Genomic DNA, 21,690 nt, shown 5'->3' with positions numbered 1-21,690 from the left:
GTAGAGACTGTGTTGGCATCAAAATCCGGGGTGTAAACTACCCTTCAATTCCAGCGTTGATTAATATTAATCAACATTATATATTAATTAATATTAATATTAATCAATATTATCAATATTAATTAATATTAATCAACGCTTAATCAATGGTAATAGACCAATAGAATGCGATAAAAGTTTTTAAAAAACGCTGTACAATACATTGTGACATATCGTGAAGTATCGTACGGCACGCATTATGRAACACATTGTGTGCCGTACAGAGTCTTTCCACCAGGGGTAGCGAGAGGGACAGGGAAAGGGGCATACCTAGTCAATTGTACAACTGAATGCATTCATTTTTCGCGTCATCTCTGCACGCCATCATGATTCTTAAAAGCCGCGAGACAGCCGCAGTTTACTTGTGAAGATAACTGTAGCGCCGCCCTAAAAACCCTAAAAAACCCGCCGCCCTAAAAATAGTGATACATTATATAAACTCTTTATAGTGTTTTATTAACATTTTTGAGAAATCGGTTGAAAAAAGCAGTTTCCCCATACGACATCTCTTCCCCTTTCACTCAGTAGCCTTCTCTTCCCCACCACAATTTTTTTTAAAGGCCAGGTGGAGCTCCATTGCATTCTTCAATCATGCAGAGACGGGCAGCATGAAGGTCTGAAGGTTGATTGAAGGTTGATTTTGCTGGAAAGCGGAGAAATTGTGCTTTACAATGGTATTCATATTACAGTTGACCTGGAAGTATACATTTTTTGGGGCACTAAAACTGTCAAGTACGGAAGTTTGTTAGTTTTCGTTACATTGACTTACAATACAAAACCTAGGAGGCTCATGGTCCTCACCCCCTTCCATAGACTTACACAGTAATTATGACAACTTCCGGAGGATGTCCTCCAACCTGTCAGAGCTCTTGCAGCATGATATGACATGTTGTCCACCCAATCAAAGGATCAGAGAATGAATTTAGTACTGAAAGCATAAGCTGCAGCTAGCTAGCACTGCAGTGGATAAAATGRGGTGAGTAGTTGACTTGAAGAGAGAGAAAGACCATAGCTGAACAGTTTTGAACAAATTAATTTATTCCAAAATGAAGGAGAAGCAAGAGAGAAATAGAGAGAGATAGTCATTGTTTTTTCAGTTTCACTTACTTAGCTAGCAGATGCAGCTAGCTAGTTTAGCCCACTCAAACACCCTGCTCAAAACATAGGGTTGCTAGCTATGACTATTCAACACAACATTCCAACACTTCCAATTCAAGGTAAGCTTTTGGTTTTACAAATGCATTGCCACCGGGGCAAGTTCTAAAATGCTTACTAACTGGTACACTGTAACGTTACTGCATGATTGTAGGGTTACGAAGGCGTTAGCTAGTTCTATTAGTTATTACGTTACTTTAGCTAATATGGTGACAATGATGTAGGCTGTGTGTAGCGATTATAACTCATTTTCGACCAAATTAGCAGTTACTGCCTTTTTGCTTGGTACTGTAGGGCAGACTAAGCCCACAAACATAGGATGTTTAAGGCTGACCCACTTCTCTTCTGCCAGAGGTTTTATTCAGGTCTTCATACAAACAAGCTGTCAGTGAACGCATTTAAAGACAAAAACAACTAGCAGCACTAACTATCTGAGATAAAGTAACAACGCATTGGCAAACCAGCTGCCTCAATAGTAATACAAGTAATATACAAAATGTATATAAAATACAAATAAACTACATGCAAAAAATGATTTTGTACCTGCATTATCTGAGCCTTGTGTCATAGTTTGCACGAAGAATAAGTTCAACAGCTTAACTAAAATGTAAATTGAGTGATAAATGGATTGTTCAAATAGACTTGTTGCTGTAGGTATTCTGCAGCTCATTAATGGTCAAATAGCCGCTACAACTGGGTTCCACTGTCATTGAGGAGGATCTGCCTAGAGCAGCCTCTACAGGCCAGGCATTGTAACTGCCGCTAGGCGCCATGGCAGAGTTAGACTCAGGATTCTGAAGGGGGAGTTGAGGGAGACTCAGGGGATGGTGAGGGCCTGGAGGGATCCCAGCAGGCAGGGAGACTGGTAGGACAAGAGGAGGGGGTGAATGATGGTCAACTGGAGCCACATCCCTTTCCTTCTTCCCCTTTCCTTCCTCCTCCACCTGGTCCTTCCCCTCTACGCTCTCCATGCCGAACCCAGAGTCTGGGCTCTGGGGCTCGCTCTGCAGCCGACCGAGAAGTTCCAAGAGCTCATAGGAGGAGGATGTGGTGGTGGCGTAGAGAGAGCTGTGGTCCTCCTGGTAGGTGAAGTAGACGGGACAAGACTCGATGCGGAGGCCGCTGGGGTAGAAGTAGCCGGTGTTGGAGAAGCAGGAGGACTGGCCACTGCTGTTCCAGCCATCAGAGGGGGTGTTGGGGTCAGAGTGTAGGAGGAAGGCCGCGGTGGTGGAGCTGGTGGAGTCGGTGACGTCCCAGACTTCTGTTCCAGACACCTCCACAGGGGAGATGTCCTCGCCGGGCTGGGCGGTGATGAAGCACTCTGGAGCAAACATGGGGCTCAGCCATTTCTGCATGGGGAGGGCCAGAGACACACGTCAGTATACGGAGCACTGTACAGTGTCACAGTTATTGGTGAAATTTAAAGTTTTGCTGATACTTAGGCAAAATGACAAAGGATAAATATTTTGCTGCATCTACACTGGCAAGTATCAAGTTTTAAAAGTTGCTGCAAGATCAGTCTGTGAGTGCATACGTGAGTTTATTGGTGTGTTGATGTGTGCGTGTGGTAGAGTCTATGTCTGCATCTAACTGTTAATGCAAGGAGTTCAAACCAACAGAGAAACCACATCAAGGGGCCTATGCTCATGACTAATGTTTTCTTAAGGTTTTTACTGTGGCTGGGCACTTTCCTTTTACTGGCAACTAAAGAGACTGTTCCCAACTGTAAACATCAAATGTAAGTAAGTAGTAAGTAAAGTTAGATAAGGACATAAATATGGACATTTGCACTCAACCAGGTTCAAGAATATTATATTAGGCTGTCCACTAGGTTTTCATATCAAGAAAACATTCACGCTAGTGAATAAAGCCACATACACAGAATTTTATTGGTTCAACAGGTTTCAAGTTTAGCAGGAAGTTGGAGTATTTTCCAGGTACCTGAAAGTTTCCACCATGGACAGAGTTAAGTGGCTGGAAGTACTTGGCGGGGTCAGGCACATACTGGTGTTTCCTGTAGAGCACCAAAACAACATGGATTTTAGTAAACCATCTTGGGTCTGTCCCAGAATTAACTTGACACTACATACCCAAACAGACCTGACATACCCAAAAAGGTCCTGACAGCCAATTCTGCTTCATATTGGATTATGCAACCAATGATAAAAATCAAGCCCCCGTCATCAACATGGCACAAGACCAAATTAACTCACTGAGCCAAAGGTTGTGGGTCTCACTCCTGATCTGACCCAACAATACGCATATAAATACACCTTTACGCATTACTCACCTATTGTTAATATGTGTTTTGTAGAAGACTAGCAACATGACAACGATGAGAGTGAAAAACGAACCACTCAACACCAGCCACAAAGTCAGGTCCGGGGACTCCGCTGGAACACAGAACGTAAGCACGGTTGGAATATATGTCTCAGAAATGCATCTGGATGCATTTAACAGGGATCGTTAACACAATTTTGTAGACCAGCAAATAAGTTTTATTCCTGTATGGGCCGCATGAACTTCACTATGCACCGACTGTCAGTTTCTCTGGATAGGATAGAGTCTTCTGCATGACCGAAGATATAGTAGATGTAATGTTTAAGTTTGTGGCATGGCATGGCATCAAACGTACCAAAGGTTGGTGAGACCTCGCCCTCTGATGTCCAGGAGGCAGTGGGGCTCCACTCACTCCAGTGGCTAGAGGGGGGACGGGTCGGCTTGACTCTCACTCTGATGTGATGAATCCCACTCTCCTCCACACCCAGCTCCATCCACGGTTCCTGCTTTGGTCTGGTCAAATTCTTGGCCTCCTGACAGAGACAGACAGGTAGACAAAAATAAGCATAAATACTGCAAAGCTACAAGACTGTCTCAAACTATTCAGGCTGAAATCCTGATTTGAGATGAGTGTGTGTAACTCAAATCGTACTACACCGGCTCTGACGCTCGTCGGATGTGGCAGGGCTTGCAAACCATTACAGACTACAAAGGGAAGCACGGCCGAGAGCTGCTCAGTGACACGAGCCTACCAGYCGAGCTAAACTACTTCTATGCTTGCTTCGAGGCAAATAACACTGAAACATGCATGAGAGCACCAGCTGTTCCGGAAGAATGTGTGATCACGCTCTCCGCAGCCGATGTGAGTAAGACCTTTAAACGGMTCAACATTCACAAGGCCGCAGGGCCAGACGGATTACCAGGACGTGTACTGCGAGCATGCGCTGACAAACTGGCAAGTGTCTTCACTGACATTTTCAACCTCTCCCTGTCCGAGTCTGTAATACCAACATGTTTTAAGTAGACCACCATAGTGCCTGTGCCCAAGAACACTGAGGTAACCCCGACCTCCCGGGTGGCGCAGTGGTCTAGGGCACTGCATCGCAGTGCTAGCTGCGCCACCAGAGTCTCTGGGTTCGCGCCCAGGCTGGGCTGGGTTCGCGCCCAGGCTCTGTCGCAGCCGGCCGCAACCGGGAGGTCCGTGGGGCGACACACAATTGGCATAGCGTCGTCCGGGTTAGCATAGCGTCGCCTATAGGGAGAGGGTCATAGACGTGGTCGTGTGCTGCCAGGACAACAACCTCTCCCTCAACGTGATCAAGACAAAGGAGATGATTGTGGACTANCAACACCATCATCACAGAAAACCTAGACCCACTACAATTTGCATACGGCCCCAACAGATCCACAGATGACGCAATCTCCATTGCACTCCACACTGCCCCACCTGGACAAAAGGAACACCTATGTGAGAATGCTATTCATTGACTAAGGCTCAGTGTTCAACACCATAGTGCCCTCAAAGCTCATCAATAAGCTAAGGACCCTGGGACTAAACACCTCCCTCTGCAACTGGATCCTGGACTTTCTGATGGGCCACCCCCAGGTTGTAAGGGTAGGTAACAACACATCTGCCACGATGATCCTCAATACACAGGGGCCCCTCAGGGGTGCGTGCTCAGTCTCCTCCTGTACTCCCTGTTCACTCATGACTGCACGGCCAGGCACGACTCCAAAACCATCATTCAATTTGCCGATGACACAACAGTGGTAGGCCTGATCACCGTCAACGACGAGACAGCCTATAGGGAGAGGGTCATAGACGTGGTCGTGTGCTGCCAGGACAACAACCTCTCCCTCAACGTGATCAAGACAAAGGAGATGATTGTGGACTACAGGAAAAAGAGGACCGAGCARGCCCCCATTCTCATCGACGGGGCAGCAGTGGAGCAGGTTGAGAGCTTCAAGTTCCTTGGTGTCCACATCACCAACAAACTAACATGGTCCAAGCACACCAAGACAGTCGTGAAGAGGGCATGACAAAAGCTATTCACCCTCAGGAGACTGAAAAGATTTGGCATGGGTCCTCAGATCCTCAAAAGGTTCTACCGCTGCACCATCGAGAGCATCCAGACTGGTTGCATCACTCCCTGGTATGGCAACTGCTCGGCCTCCGACCGCAAGGCACAACAGAGGGTAGTGCGAACAGCCCAGTACATCACTGGGGCCAAGCTTCCTGCCATCCAGGACCTCTATATCAGGCTGTGTCAGAGGAAGGCCCTAAAAATTGTCAAAGACTCCAGCCCCCCTAGTCATAGACTGTTCTCTCTGCTACTGCACAGCAAGCAGTACCGGAGTGCCAAGTCTAGGTCCAAGAGGCTTCTAAACAGCTTCTACCCCCAAGCCATAAGACTCCTGAACATCTAGTCAAATGGCTACCCAGACTATTTGCACCCTCCCCCCTCTTTACACCACTGCTAGTCTCTGTTGTCATCAATGCATAGTCAGTTTAATAACTCTACCTACATGTACATACTACCTCATTTAACCGGTGCCCCCGCACATTGACTCTGTATCGGTGCCCCCCTGTATATAGTCTCGCTGTTGTTATTTTACTGCTGCTCTTTAATTACTTGTTACTTTTATCTCTTATTCTTATCCGTATTTTTTTTAAACTGCATTGTTGGTAAGTAAGCATTTCACTGTAAGGTCTATACCTGTTGAATTCGGCGCATGTGACTTAATAACATTTGATTTGATTTTGATCATGCTTTGATGTCTATGGAAGTGAAGAATCAGTCAAAAATCACAGCTAAATCCTCAGGCACCGGTATTATGCATGACTACCCACTAATCAGATTCACCATAACTCATTCAGCAGGAATACTGCATGTTCAGCCAACACCACACGTTCACACCCACCCACACAATGGTTTGTCTCACTCACCCCCCATAGCTGGTCTTCCCTCTTCACCTTCACCTGGAACTCATATGCAAAGATCTTCCTAGACAGCGGACTACCAGCACTCCAGGTGACATTAATCCCATTGATGATGACCGGACTACCAGGAGGATGCATCTTAACTGTGAGGAAACAGAGGGAGATGTCACAGTCATCTAATACCGTGAAGTGGAAATATAGAGGAGGCGGTTTGGTGAACTAAGATCAGGTGATCAGTAACCTTGTCTGAGACCTGAAGACTTAATAATATTGTCATTTAGCAGATGCTTTCCAAAGCAACGTTTACATTGATAGTGGCACATACATTCGGTATTGAATATGGCACATGCAAGAATCAAACTCTCAAATGAACCAGTGAAGAAGAACAGCTATTTAGTGAGAGGCTACTCTCGCAGGTACACTAGACGAAAGAGAGCACTGAAAAGGTGGACACTCACTGTGCTCGATAGGTGTGTATTTTATGAGGTTTACCGCCTCAGACCCGTCACACTCCACCTTAATGCTGGGGAGGTTCTCGTTTGAACTGAAATACTGTAGAGAAACACAGTCAGAAAACAGATTGCATGTTTAATAAAGTAAGAACTCTTTGCAACATTCATGGAGAATAATTCTAAGGATTCTAACTTTAATTCTCATTTTCACGTAGTTAAAAAATTATAAAAAATTCACATGATATATTTAGTTCACTTTTGAAAAATACAATAGGAATCGATATATATATAGAAAACAATGAAAATGATATGTAAAATAGCATATATGTACAATAACATATATATGGAGAATAACAATACTGTATATAATTCTGATTCTGATATCAGGAAAAACTTACATGGCCCTTGAAGACAAAACTGCAGCCTCCTAAAGAATGACCTTCCAAGGGTTTGAGATCGCAACTACTCTGGCTATACAAAACAAAATAAATCAAATATAATATACACAAGGATGCATTTATACCTCAAAACACAATGCAGTCATTTTCTGTAGTGCAGTAATTAATAAAGACAGATTCCTTACAAAAAATTGTTTTCATAGTCTTCTCTTGTACCCGGAGCGTGGCATGCACGTCTGGATCTATTCCCGAGCTGTTCCACACACAGGTGATGTTGTTGATGTAGTCATTCACACAAAACAGTCCTTGGAGGGAAAGACAGCAAAGGCAAACCAAAAAGAGTATTACTGTATAGTAAAACATTATCATTTTAAAATCCACAAACTCACCAACCTCACAAATCTGATTTACATTTCTTTTGGGGGGGGGGGGGGGGAGAAATTCAATCAATAAAACGTGTTTCTCCACAAGGTGCAAGTACTGTTTGTTTTTCACAGATCTCATCTAATGAGTAGGCTGAGAGTAACATGACGTCACTAGTTACCTTGGATGTTGTGAGTGAAGCKTGGTGGGACAGAGAGCAGGAACAGCAGGTGAAGCATGGACCACATCATTACCACCCCTGTCTAACTGGAAAACAAAAGATGACATAGATGAAGAAACTGTCACTTACAGAGCCTTGGCCATTACCGCCACTGTTTAAATGTAAAACAAAGATGATGAAAACTTAAGATGAAGAAGCTGTTATAACAAAGCACTGGAACAGTAAAAATCCTGAGTAACAGTTGCATAGAACAGCAGCAGACACGACACTGATAAGGGACATCCTCAATTGATTATATACGACATGAAAATCTTTCCGTCACAAGCCCAATACCATTATTACCCACTGTCATCACCTTTGACTGCAGTACATGAAGAGTTTRGGTAGGCACTTAAAGGCAGCAGCAGAAACTCCTCTAGAATCGATATCTATACAGAATACACATTCATCCAGAGACTGCTGAATACTGCATGACTTAATGTTGAACTCTCAATGAGAAGACCCTTTGTACCCTTGTCTCCCCTTAATAGGCAGATGTTCAAGTTCGTTTGCACCAATAGACAGCTAAAAAACTAGACAGTCTAAACACTATCCTCTTGAGTGCTTGTTGGACAAATTCACCAGGTTGGCCTAGATGTAAAATATATATATATATATATACAGTATGATGAATTGTCACATACGACGGATAGGTGTCATGAAATGTGTTGTTTTACAGAGTCAGCCATAGTAATACTAAGCAAATTAGGGTTAAGTGTCTTGCACAATGGCACGTCAACAGATTTTGCACCTTGTTGGCTCGGGTATTCTAACCAGCGACCTACGTTGTGGCTCAACACTCTAACCGCTAGGCTACCTGCCGTCCTAAGGATTCGTTTTAAATGACTACATTCGGTGATGCGGCAGACACCTGATGATAACAAGAACAATACAGGGATAGATACTCAATGATAACTTGGCTTTTTTTTAAATTTTAAATATAACATTTAAATCTAAGTTGAATCTTACAGAAAGTAAGTGCTAATGCACATGTAAACAAATAGGTATTCAACCTCTTCAGACTTACCCTCTCAGTCAGGGTCGACGTGTCAGCACAGTCCTCATTCTGTTCTCCTACTTTCTTTGCTCTGTTTTGACTATTTGACTTGTGCAGATGCTCTCTCCTCTCTGTCTCCTTAGCCTCAGGTAGGTCTCTGTCTGTCTGTCTCTCCCTTTGTGACTGTCTCTCTCTCTGCCTCTAGCGCTCTCTCACTCTGACTTTCTGTCTCTATCATTCTCTCCTGCTCCTTAACGCTATCGCTCTCTTTCTCTCTCTCTCTCCTTCCCTCTCGATTGAAGTGCCCAATAACATTTCACGGTGACACACGTAACCACAACCTCTCGCTAAGGCTGACATTTGCCTGTGTCTTGCAGGAAGCCACACAAAACACTGAAGATTTAAAAAAAAAGTTGAATTACCATTCTCTACAACAGTGTTTATCAACCTTGGTCCTGGGGACCCAAAGGGTTGCCCATTTTAGTTTTTGCCCTAGCAGTCACACACCTGATTTAAATGAAAAGGTGTGATGATGAGTTGATGAGTTAAATTAAGTGCAATAGTGCTTGGTCCAAAACAAAGATGTGGTAGCCCTTCCTAGGACCAGGATTGAGAAACACTTCTCTACAAGACATACTCCACAAGCAAAGCCATTAGGCCCCTGAGCCCCTGTATGTGTTAAGGTATAAATAGTGAATACACCGCATCCTGTTTCAGTCGAGCACCAGTAAAGTAGGCTAGAACAGTGACGCACGTTTATACTGACATTGCGTTGGACAGGCAGTTGCAGCGCATTCTGTGTGGTGCATACGTTGGATTGCATTTATCGAACGTATGCCTCAAACTGTATGCGTAGACAGCTTGACAGAAATGGTAGCAGAAGGTGAATGTTGAACTTTTGTTGCACACACAACCAGATGATGGTGTGTACCATTTTGCGCAATGACACTGTCGGTGTGATCAAGGTGTAAGGTGAATACACTACATTTAGACGTGTTAAAATAAATAATGGTTTTCCAATATACTGTATAACACTCATGAAAGCAAGTCAGGTCATAATTTTTTTTCAATCAAGTAGTAAATGGATAATGGAGTCAAAAGATCCTTGTGAAAGTCAATAAAATGCAGAAGTAGAATGGCAATAGAAAGATGAACTGAGTTAGTATGACAAAGCAAAGGTCATCGGACATCTCATTGTGTAGCCATAGAAAGACAGGCCTTTTCCTCATAGAAGGAGTATTGGTTGGTCTACTCTATGGTGTCATGCAGGAGGTCATGGCAGGCACCTGACAGTGTCAGATCTCCAGCACGATACCCATTTCCTCCATTCTTGGATTTCTTTCACATACTTACACATTATGCGACTTACAAAACAACATAAGCAATAGGTAGGTAGCTATTTTATGTCACACGGTTACATGAAATGCTTTGTATCAATCAATGTACTGGGATGAATTTGTATTGACAATGAAAATCATCCCTTCATCATAGAAACCGATGGAAACCTCTACTTGTTACAACATTACAAAATGCATGCTGTAGTAGATGCTTAGCACATTGACATGAGCAGGTCCTGTGAAGTGTATCTGCACATCTTATCTCATGCTTTATCTTTTGGTACAGGAGGGCATTGTGAAACACTCTCTTTATGTGAATGGCGAGGAACAAAGCACTCGATAAACAAAGTGAAGTTCAGGCTTGTGTTGCAACAACTGCCTGTTTGCTCACAGAATGCGAGTGAATACGTTGGTTTGGCCATGATGGCACTTTGACACCATCAGACATATGGGCTCTAGCTGAGTACTTTTCACTCTGCAGCATGGGTTAAGGAGGCTTGCAAAAGAGTGGCGGGGGTGGGGTAGGTGACACACCCGACACTTGTTGAAAGGTCAGAGTCCGCTTTGTGGCGGGAAGTTGGTAGGAGGCCTCAGTGTTATGTGTAGTTTGTGTACAGAAATGGTTTGTCGAGATCAGTGTGGAAGAACTTGACAGGCCTGCACAGAGCCCTGACCTCAACTCCATCGAACACCTTTGGAATGAATTGGAAAGCCGACTGTGAGCCAGGCCTAATCGCCCAACATCAGTGCCCGACCTCACTAATGCTCTTGTGGCTGAATGGAAGCAAGTCCCTGCAGCAATGTTCCAACATCTAGTGGAAAGCCTTCCCTGAAGAGTGGAATCTGTTATAGCAGCAAAGGGGGGACCAACTTCATATTAATGCCCATGAATTTGGAATGAGATGTTCGATGAGCAGGTGTCCACATACTTTTGGTCATGTAGTGTACTTTAAAAAAAAAAGTGGTTTTGAACCAGCAACCTCGCCAGATATTGAATTTAGGTGAATAAAAAACATGAATTATAATTGAATTATAATAGATATACAGTTCATCAAAAGGTCATTTCCCTAATTTGACACCACAGTCAAGAAATATGTAATAGTAACATGACGCACAATGACCCCCAACCCCCCCCCCCCCCCCCCCCCCCCCCCCCCCCCCCCACCCCCCCCCCCACACACGACCCACTTCCTATATACTTATATCATTTCATTTTTCTTCCCCCCTCCCCTCCCCCCTCCCCCCCACACACTAAATGTCAGAAGGAGAAAGGGGAACATGATCTGTTGAGATGTATTACTGACAATATCTCAGGATTCCTTCCACTGGGCTCGGTATGACAGTTTATTTACTGCCTGTTGAGTGAGTGAGGTGAGTCAGTATAAAAAAACACCTATTTTATCCTCTAAAGCCCCAGTATGAATAGTGTCTATAGTCTCTAGACTGAACACAACAAATATAGAGATATGGTTGTGAGAAAAAGACAGTTTCGGTGGGGTTTTCGTTGAAACCACGTTAGTGATGCTGCCACTTTGCATTAGTCTGCTACTTGTTCATTGTAAAAAGACATCCGAGACAAAAATCCCCTCCAACCATTGTCATCCTTTGAGCTGTTTCATTTTTTCCTGTTTCGTTCATTCCATCAGTTTCTTATTCTTGTCATTTGAGCAACTTCATTGATAATATGGTCAGGTCAGGTGGATTATAGCTACTTGCYTGTACATTTGAGACTTGAGCACAGATTAAGTCAAAATGTACTTCAATATTACTTCAAAATGTACTTGAAGAATACTACAAAGCCGCTACTACCAACTTTCCAACCTAAAACAAAACATTGGTTGATGTGGTAACCACCTAATTGTGGTTTATGTAATATTCTTTTGTTGGTAAAATAGAATTTCCATTTTACAGTTTTATCTGAATATTGATAGCTGCAGGTTTAACCGACAATCACATTCAGTGGGTTTCAGTAGTATGAGTAGATTTTTTGATGACAGCTATGAATCCCCTCAGAAGTAAGTGAGTTCTACAATACACAGAACATCAGGTAACTAAGGTGAGCGATGCTGTTCTACTTTTATTGAGGTAAAAGAGAGATCATGAACTTGTGTCTGCCTACAAATGTGTTGGAATGTGTTTAGAGGTCAGGAGATGAGTTGTTTTTGTACTTTTGAGAGTTTGTGACAATGTTTGTGTGTGTATGCTTGTGCATGTGTGTGAATGTGACACTGAACGTACCAGAAAAGGTTTGTAAAGGCTTGRATGTAGATATATATGTGTAAAAAGAGATGTGAATAATGTGGAGGGTGCATGGGCGCTGCGGTGAAGGTGTGAAATGGCCACTGCACCATGGCCTCATTTAGACCCTTGTTCTCCATTGCCTTTAGCACCTTGTTCAACTTCTGGTTCACAATGTTTCTTTCTGTCCATTTCACTATGGAAGAACAAATAAAATGAGGAAGAATGAAAACGGGGTTTGAGTATAAGTGGATGTGGCAAGGATAGAGCTAGTTGTCATATCATTGGTAGTATTAATCAAACAAGTGGTGTCTATTATTCGCTTATTAGCTTATTATCTAGCTTATTATCAAAGCATATTATGAATCATGTAGCACTATTTGATTCATAGTACTACTAGGAGTGGTAGTAGTAGTGGTAGTAATAGTTGTTGATATAGCAATAAGTGACATTTGCAGCAGATCACCCACCAATGTCATCAGTCCTGCGGCCGTACCAACGCTGGGCGTCTGTAGGAGGGGCGGGCAAGTGGTGACCGATGTAGGAGTCTTTTATCAGGGACTTCCACACCAGAGGAGRTCCTGGGAAGAATAGAATAGAAACATGGATAGGAAAAGAAAAGAAAGGAACATGAGAATTAGACAGAGGAACAGTAATCATTGACTGTATATGTCACTGCCTGTGCTGATAATTCACTTTGTTATCATACTGAATCAGGGATGCCCAACAATGACCTGGTGCAACACTGACCTGGAAAGATGTTGGTGCGTAGACAGTGTCCCAGGCTGTGGTAGGAGCAATGGGGAGGGACGAAGGCTGACCGTTTGTCAGTATAGTGAGGCAGCACGAGAGGAGGAACCTCCGGGCATGCTAAAACGCTCACCTCCAACACACACACACTCACAGACACACACAGTTGCAAAAACATAATTGAGAGCTCTGTAGTGTGCATAGGTTATGGTGGAATACCAAGTTTTGGGATATAAACTGAATTATACCATCCCTCTCCAACGCTACTGACCTGCGGCTTGTCTCCAACTGTTGTCTCCGGCTGGCCAGTGGAGGTCATTGCCTTGACTAACAAACAAGAGGCGATGAGGATTCTAGGTCATGTAAGCAGAGAACATAACTAAAGAATGCACTGCCTGACCACAAGTATTCTTGTTGTTGGTACAGTCCTGCAGGTTTCCCATGTCAACATTCACTTCCCAGTGTTCCATCAAAAGATGCAGCATTATAAACTCCTTCATAATAAATCTAATGATGCACAAACATTTGGGCAACCATGAGCTATAACAAATCAACATATGCTAATGCTTAGAGATAATACAKTTTTCTCGATTTTTAGTAACTGTTTGACATAGTATTGGCTTTCAATGGGACTATTAGGCACTGAAAAGGTTCGTGTGAACCCAACAGAGAATTATACTGTGTTGCRCTCCCGCGAATAAGATTACTTTTGCACAGTTGACAAGTGCGTCTACTTTCAAAATCGCTAATTTACAGAACACTGGGACGCTGAAGGTCTAGGCTTATTTATTATTTTACACACGTGTCCGCATTAGCGTTCAAAGTAAATATTATTTTAAAAATATAATCTTACCCTCATTAGGACATAGCCTAAACCAAAACTCAAGCTGAACCAAACAGGAAAAATGTGACAACCTTATTTTCCTGACATGAATTCGTGCTGGGTCAGTTGGGCTACATCGTTGGCACGTTTAATTATCACATTTCAGGTGCATTGCATAGAATGTCCGTAAGTGAGAAATTACATTTTGTATTATTTTGTGGGAAAAGTACAGCCTAAATATACTTACATCTGTGCTTCGATTCAGAGCCTCGGTCGCTGTGTAGTTTTGTGAGTTTACCTCGATACATTAGATTTTTCAGAACCCTGCGCACCGTCCGAATAGGCGTGAAGAGTAACACGTTAGCTGGATAATGATGTCGTATTTATCCTAGAAGGTAGTTGCGTGAAGGAGTCTCTGATACAGTGTAGTGCGCATTACCTGAGATTTGAACTCCATACTCGGAGCTAAAGGTCATTCAGTTATCCAATATAACACCACCACAGGAAAATAAAGTTTATACCTTAATCCCTCATAAAAGGTCAAATAAAACCTACCCTGTACATTTACCACACAGACAATAACAAATTCAACTATCAGCAAAGAAACTAAAAGGAGAAAGGACACCGTTTAGTATTTTCCATTCAATTAACTTTATTTCACAATTCTTACATTATAATGTGTTTATTACTTTTAATACCACACACAAATATCAACTTGCTAAAACAATAGAAAAGAACACAAGATCCATATGGACCTACATATTTATATTATGTACATACACTCAAGTCTTTGGAGGTAAACCTCTTCAGCTCTCTATGCAGCACACTCTCAGCTCTGACATCCATCTTATTAAAGGGGCATCCCAATAAAAATCTACAATTAAATTCAACGTGACCAGACACTCAGAAAAATAAGGCTCACTTAACTTACGGGGGTCATTTATTTAAGTACAGATTCAGTTACAAAATGACGTATCAGACACTGCAATTTGAAATTACTTGTTATTAGACCTTATGACTATTTGATAAGACTAAACATAAGGCAAAGTAGCTTCCTGATTTATAGATCACAAATCCAAATGGAATCTTATTAAATTATAAGAAAGTGTTTTAGGCATGTTTTAGAAGTGAAATAGGCAACAACAAAAATTGTGGACAAATATGATTATTTTGTTTGGTTTTAAAATGTCTCTCATGTAGGATACATGACACTTTTCTCATGTAAAGAAGAACATATCAAATAGTAGATTGATCATTGGATTGGTCCTCTAAGTGCTGCTTGCTGTTCAGTACCCAGGTGTTGTATCAGGCTTCTCAGGCAGATGTTCAGCTGAGCTTTATGTGGGGGCAAACTTCTTGGCCTGCGCCCTCACCCTCTTCTCATAGTCCATTCTGTTCTGACTAAAAGAGGCAACAAAGGGGGATTAGTCCATTATGAAATTGAGTATCACCCAAAAAAGGCTATTATTTTCGGTTTAACAAAGAGAGATTGTGTATGWTTGCAAGTGTCTTAAAGCACACTAAGAGCCCCTTTACCTGTATCAATTATACAGTAGAACATTCAAAAATATTATAAAGTATCTCTCAACTGAAACTCACCAGTAAATTGTGTAGGCTTCTGCTTGTGCTGGGTCTTGGATGTTGGGTTCATTGAGAAGCTCTTGGATACCCAACAGGATCTGTGAACACAAAACAGATTAAGTCAGCTTTTAGAATGGATTGAAATACAAAACAATGCAGATCAGAAGACAATCACTCGACCAGAGAGTACCATGCTTTGATCCACATAAAAAAAATACAGTAATTTGATACCCGTTGAGTCAATGTCGTGCATTCCTCCAAACCGGTGAAAGCACTGATGCCTCTCCCATTCTTTATGTGTGTGTATATGTGTGTGTGTATATGTGTGTGTGTGTGTGCCTGTTTGATGGTGATGGCTGGCCTCCAGTCCTTCTCCTCCTCCAGGATGGAAAGACACACCGTGCCAGATGGGTAGACATTGGGGTGGAAAATGGGTGGCTCAAACTTGCCTGAGAGGATATAGAATAGATGATTAAAAAGCATTTCTGTTGACTTCCTTATCATCGATATCAAAAATGACTAGGAACAAAACACTGCACATCAGGGTTGTTAAAATGTTGAAATTGGGATCGTTAAAGTTAAGAAAAAAATCCTTAACCGTTTTGTTTTTCACAAAATTAAAATCAAAGTACAGTATTCACAAAACGACCAATTATAGGTCCTGATCGTCCTCATATAGAGGATTAAAGAAATATTATAGAAATACCTAATGCAACAATGCTGTAACAATTTGCGCTACTTTATTAACCGGAGCTGTAATCAATGACTGTATATACAGTATGAAAGTAGCAGCTCAAGCAAGCAGAGGCGAGGGGCCATGTGGTGTGAGTGAGTGAGTGAGTGACGAGGGGAACAGGAAGGGGAGAGAGATAGCAACCAAGTCGACTCGCGCTGGTAAACTAACTTAGTGCTAGTTATTTATCATCTCATCTAACGTTAGCTTGGCTAATTGAGACTACATAACTGTGCTTTCCCCTCTTCAACGTAAGAAGCAGCCTACCTGTTGGCTCTTGGTGCTGTAGCCTGTCCTTCTCACTTWACCTAAGTTCTGTCATTATAATTCCATCTCAATTGATTAGCCTAAATGTCTCCTAATAACTTAGCTCTATTACTATAGGCTAATGCCGGTTTGATGACTTGTGAATGGTCGATAAGAACAAGCTGCAGGTTTACTCACATTTTGGCGGCGAGGAAGGATAGTCATCTTTGAACAGCATTCGGAGTTTGTATTGGCCTCCCTCCCACAGCGTCTAGAGAATTGAAGAACATAGTTATTACATCCATTAATTGTTCCAGCTCACGAGGGAGTGTCTACACACTATAAAGAAAATACTTTTAAATGAGAACTGGTGGCGGCATATTTCTGCTTTACCAAATGAGGAGAGTTACAAACTTCACACACCAGTCAGAGTTATACTTAAACTACATCTTTAATAATAAGAGCTTTGCAATAGCATTTTTGACTTTCAATGATGCGCTATCTCTAATGAACCATTGAAAGTGACCACAGAAAAATACAAAGATCTTTTATAGCCAAGATACACCCCTCTCAACCTACCACATATCTTAGGAACAGTTCACAAAGGTTAAGATTTGTATGAAAGATATCTATAAAACATAGCAGACAGTTACTGCTGTGTCAACAGTTTTCATTGTAAAGACCAGTGTCTGGCCCTCCTACTCCAAACTAGAACCGTCGTCTCTCCCTGGTACGGTATAGAAGAGAACCATTTGCTCATGTTCTCTGGAATGCTCTTTAGGTTTTATCACCCAAAGACATCGTAAATCTCATCTGTCAGTGTTATCTCATAGAGGACCATCCTCAGTAGAACCCACACAACAGTTAACAGAATATTATATTCTGTCGAATAAAACAACCATTATAATGCAATACAAGCATTATAACAATCTTGCCATTTTCCACGACAGAACACATCAGTTTGCATCTGTACTTGTGTTGGCCATTTTTTTAATGTACTATAAGAAACACTATGATATCTGTTTACTCATTCTGACAGACTGGTAGTGGTTGTTGGGTCTTGTTAGAATAAAAACTACAAAAAGTAAAAGTTGACATACCCCCTTCTTCCCTGGAATGGCACATTCCCAGTTCATGAGGTTCATAGTGCCATCAGGATTTTTGGTAGGCACAGCGACAAAACCCTGAGAGAGAGGGAGGGAATAAGGTTTGAGGAACAAGCTTGCCTTCTGCAAATCATCAGAACAAGTTTATTTTCATTGTTTGTATGGTAGCTCCTCACAAATGGGTGGTCTTTCCTCCATGCTTTGCGCTCCTGTGACAGTCTGCTAAGAGCGATACCAGACATGTCTACTCATTAACACAGTCCTGTGGGAAGACATAAAAACACTCAATTAACATGGCTAGATAGCAAAAACACTAGAGAAAAAGGATGTGTAGCTAACTAACATTTTTATTAGAAATGTCCATGATATACTATAGTTGGATTAAGAGTTGGGGAGTAAATGATAACCCTCCCTCTCTCTGTTACATGTAAAATTATTACAAAAAACCCTCACTGTAATCAGCTACATTACCAGCCAAAAAGATTGTAATCAGATTACAGATACTTTGAAAAACTAGATGGATTACTTTGAAATTCAGAAAGGATCCTTTGTCTTCTTCTAATGCCTCTTAAGGCGTAATCCAAAAGAAACAAAGTAATCAGATTACATTACTGAGTCTGGGTAATCCAAAAGTTACATTACTGATTACAATTTGGGACAGGAAACTAGTGCTCTGCCCAGCAGGTAGCCTAGTGGTTAAGAGCCTTGGAACAGTAACCAAAAGGTCGCTGGTTCTAATCCCTGAGCCGACTAGGTGAAAAATATTTTGATGTGCTGCCCTTGAGCAAAGCACTGAACACCAATTGCTTGTGTAAATCGCTCTGGATAAGAGCGTCTGAAAATGACAAATCTAATTGTAAAATGTTGACTTGCCATATTACTCATGAAAAATTCTTATGACATGAAGTTAACTTTAAAGCTAATTAACCTCTTCACTAGCTAGCTATAAAGATTTCCCCTCATTAATTTCAGATAGCAATGATGTGGATGGTGCATTGGTCATATACCACACACCCCCGAGGTGCCTTATTGCTATTATAAACTGGTTACCAACGTAATTAGAACCTAAATAGTCATTTGTCATACCTATGGTATACAGTCTGATATATCACGTCTTTCAGCCAATCAACATTCAGGGCTTGAACCACCCAGTTTATACAATGGCATTGTTGAATACTCGTTTCCGATTGGCTTGAATGGTATTCTAGAGCGTGCAATATATACCTAAATTGCATGGTATAATTAAATGGCTATTTGAGCTACTTTTGAAAGCAAAAGTCGAATTGAAAACATTATTGGCATTGTTGAAATCGATTTCCATATTAGCAAGCTAGGACTTAAGGTTAGGTTAGCTAAACTATAAATCTATGATTACCAAGGCAACTACTGTAGCTATGTAGTAGACTTGCTATCTACTTCAGTGGTGTTGAACACAATTCTACCTGTGAATGAACACATTTATAGCAGCTAATGTGTTAATTTATAGCCATGGTATAAAAGGGTTTCAACTAAGTGCTCTAGTTATGCGTTTTCTGGAAAATAATGCAACTCCGTGGGAGGCTACTTCCACTCCGCAACACACATTCCACGTTGTTTATTATTTTCCATAGTACACATAACGTTAGCCCCTAGTGATTACCCCTTACATATGGCTCGGGTTATTGATATTGCCAGTAGCTAGCTGGCTAGCTACCCAGCTAGCAGTCTAATTAGCAACAAATCATCAAACTAGCCAACCAACATACATACATCCACCCACCTGTAAGCCCAGTTAGCTAATATATTAAAGTTCGTTTACAGGTCATTGGTTACTAGTAGTTGCTTACCTTATAATTCAATTGATACTGGCTAGATGGCGTTCGCTTGTTGGTGTTTGTCAACGCTAACGTTAGCTAGCTAAAAACAATGAGCTGGGTCGTCTATTTTTTTTTACTATCAAAACTAGCTAAAGCTGCTTAGTAATGACGATATTTTCGTGCTAATAATTCGATCAAGTTAGCTCTCCTGACATAAATCACCTGATTGAGCGATTTCCTTATCTGTTACCGCATATGTGAATACCTGAACGATAGCATTCAGCTAGTTAGCTCGCTAAAGTCAAGAAAGAGGACCTAAATTTGTTTATCTCGACATAACCTACAGGCACTTCGCAGGGCACCTTTCATCGTCTTTCTTTTCGGCCATCTTTAGTGTGGCGTCGTGTTGGCTTCATCTGGTGTTCGACAATTTTTTTGAGATATTTTATATATCGAAGCTTTTTATCAATTAAAGATCACTTTGAGTCAAAATGCAAGCCGAGATCTACACCGCAGATTWAAAAAAATTATAATAATTACTTAAACGTAAGCCAATGCAACGTTAACCAATTAAAAACAGTTATGTAGCAATGAGTATTTGTGCAGTAGGCTATATGCCTAATACATTATCACTGCGTATTGGCTACGCTTGAATTGCCCTGCCAATGTTGTTCTTATCAGACCATTTAAAAATTAGATATTTTTTTAAAGTAGGTATATGATCACACTGGTAATTGATCATTTGTTGTATTACATGTGAGGCACTAAGTGAGCATAACAATTGGCTTTTTTCCTGGACTGATGGCCTGCAAGGAGGGAGCAACGTCTGCTGCGAAAAGGCGACATTCTTCCAGCTGATGGCGAAACACAAGTCACATTATTTTTGCCTCATTCACCAATTAATGTTGTTACTGCGATGACCAGAGAAAGTGAAATAAGACCCACTGGTTGATGCTTATTTATAAAACCCTCTTAGGCCTCACTCCCTCCTGTCTGAGATATCTCCTGCAGCCTTCATCCTCCACATACAACACCCGTTCTGCCAGTCACATTCTGTTAAAGATCTCCAAAGCACACACATCCCTGGGGCACTTATCTTTTCAGTCCGCTGCAGCTAGCGACTAGAAAGAGCTGCAACAAAGATCTCAATCTCTTCATTCAAAGACTCAATCATGGACACTCTTACTGACAGGTGTAGCTGCTTTGCGTGATGTGTTGTTGTCTCTACCTTCTTGCCCTTTGTGCTGTTGTCTGTGCCCAATAATGTTTGTACCCTGTTTTGTGCTGCTACCATGTGCTGCTGCCATGTTGTGTTGCTACCATGCTATTTTGTTGTCTTAGGTCTCTCTTTATGTAGTGTTATGTTGTCTCTCTTGTCGTGACGTGTGTTTTGTCCTATATTTTCTATTTAATTTATTTGTATATTTAATCCCAGCCCCCGCCTCTGCAGGAGGCCTTTTGAAAGGCCGCCATTGTAAATAAGAACTTGTTCTTAACTGATTTGCCTAGTTAAATAAAAAATAATGTTCATTGCTTTTAATTCTTGGCCCAATCAAGTGTCTTCTTATTGTGACCTTTAGTAGTGGTTTCTTTGCAGCGATTTGACCATGAAGGCCTGATTCACGCAGTCTCCTCTGAACAGTTGATGTTGAGATGTGTCTGTTACTTGAACACTGTGAAGCATTTCTTTGGGCTGCAATTTCTGAGGCCGGTAACTCTAATGAACTTATCCTCTATGGCAGAGGTAACTCTGGGTCTTTCTTTCTTGTGGTGGCCCTCATGAGAGCCAGTTTCATCATGGCGCTTGATGGTTTTTGCAACTGCACTTTAAGAAACTTGACTGACCTTCATGTCTTAAAGTAATGATGGACTGTCGTTTCTCTTTGCTTATTTGAGCTGTTCTTGCCATAATGTGGACTTGTTTTTTTACCAAATAGGGCTATCTTCTGTATAACACCCCTACCTTGTCACAACACAACTGATTGGCTCAAACGCATTAAGGAAAATAATTTGACAAAATAACCTTTAATAAGGCACACCTGTTAATTGAAATGCATTCCAGGTGACTACCTCATGAAGCTGGTTGACAGAATGCCAAGAGTGTGCAAAGCTGTCATCAAGGCAAAGGGTGGCTACTAAATATATTTTGATTTGTTTAACACTTTTTTGGTTACTACAAGATTCCATATGTGTTATTTCATAGTTTTAATGTCTTCACTATTATTCTACAATGTA

The 21,690-nt window shown here is 41.7% G+C and overlaps 2 protein-coding genes across 2 annotated transcripts; both read right to left on the bottom strand.

The window, feature by feature from the left end:
- Window positions 1-1,054: 1,054 nt before the first annotated feature.
- Window positions 1,055-14,413, bottom strand: LOC111980186 (interleukin-2 receptor subunit beta-like). The gene is given in 13 exon segments (XM_070449593.1): window positions 1,055-2,543; window positions 3,136-3,208; window positions 3,485-3,587; window positions 3,830-4,007; window positions 6,422-6,558; window positions 6,874-6,967; window positions 7,266-7,338; window positions 7,451-7,499; window positions 7,502-7,570; window positions 7,810-7,895; window positions 12,891-13,001; window positions 13,171-13,497; window positions 14,241-14,413. Coding segments are annotated over 10 exon segments (1,563 nt in total). The 5' UTR covers window positions 7,880-7,895; window positions 12,891-13,001; window positions 13,171-13,497; window positions 14,241-14,413; the 3' UTR covers window positions 1,055-1,826.
- Window positions 14,414-14,915: 502 nt separating this feature from the next.
- LOC111981399 (SUMO-conjugating enzyme UBC9) lies at window positions 14,916-19,795 on the bottom strand. Its single transcript, XM_024012635.2, has 7 exons — window positions 19,486-19,795; window positions 17,836-17,921; window positions 17,654-17,737; window positions 16,752-16,824; window positions 15,914-16,023; window positions 15,593-15,672; window positions 14,916-15,394 (listed from the first exon to the last, which is right to left on the bottom strand). Exons 2-7 carry the CDS (start codon window positions 17,899-17,901, stop codon window positions 15,331-15,333), a joined length of 477 nt encoding a protein of 158 aa, XP_023868403.1. The 5' UTR covers window positions 17,902-17,921; window positions 19,486-19,795; the 3' UTR covers window positions 14,916-15,330.
- Window positions 19,796-21,690: the final 1,895 nt, after the last annotated feature.

The sequence above is a fragment of the Salvelinus sp. IW2-2015 genome, linkage group LG20 (assembly GCF_002910315.2).
Source record: "Salvelinus sp. IW2-2015 linkage group LG20, ASM291031v2, whole genome shotgun sequence".
In the NCBI taxonomy this organism is placed as follows: Eukaryota; Metazoa; Chordata; class Actinopteri; order Salmoniformes; family Salmonidae; genus Salvelinus; species Salvelinus sp. IW2-2015.
This window is presented reverse-complemented; position numbering and strand designations above follow the sequence as displayed.

What these genes read in the sequence shown, in the direction of transcription:
- LOC111981399 (XM_024012635.2), bottom strand. Translation starts at nt 17,901, where the DNA reads ATGTCTGGTATCGCTCTTAGCAGACTGTCACAGGAGCGCAAAGCATGG. An exon ending in TCCTTCCTCGCCGCCAAAAT is followed by an intron (nt 16,024 to 16,751) that starts GTGAGTAAACCT and finishes ATATCCTCTCAG; the next exon opens with GCAAGTTTGAGCCACCCATT. An exon ending in CAGCCATCACCATCAAACAG is followed by an intron (nt 15,673 to 15,913) that starts GCACACACACAC and finishes TTGTGTTCACAG; the next exon opens with ATCCTGTTGGGTATCCAAGA.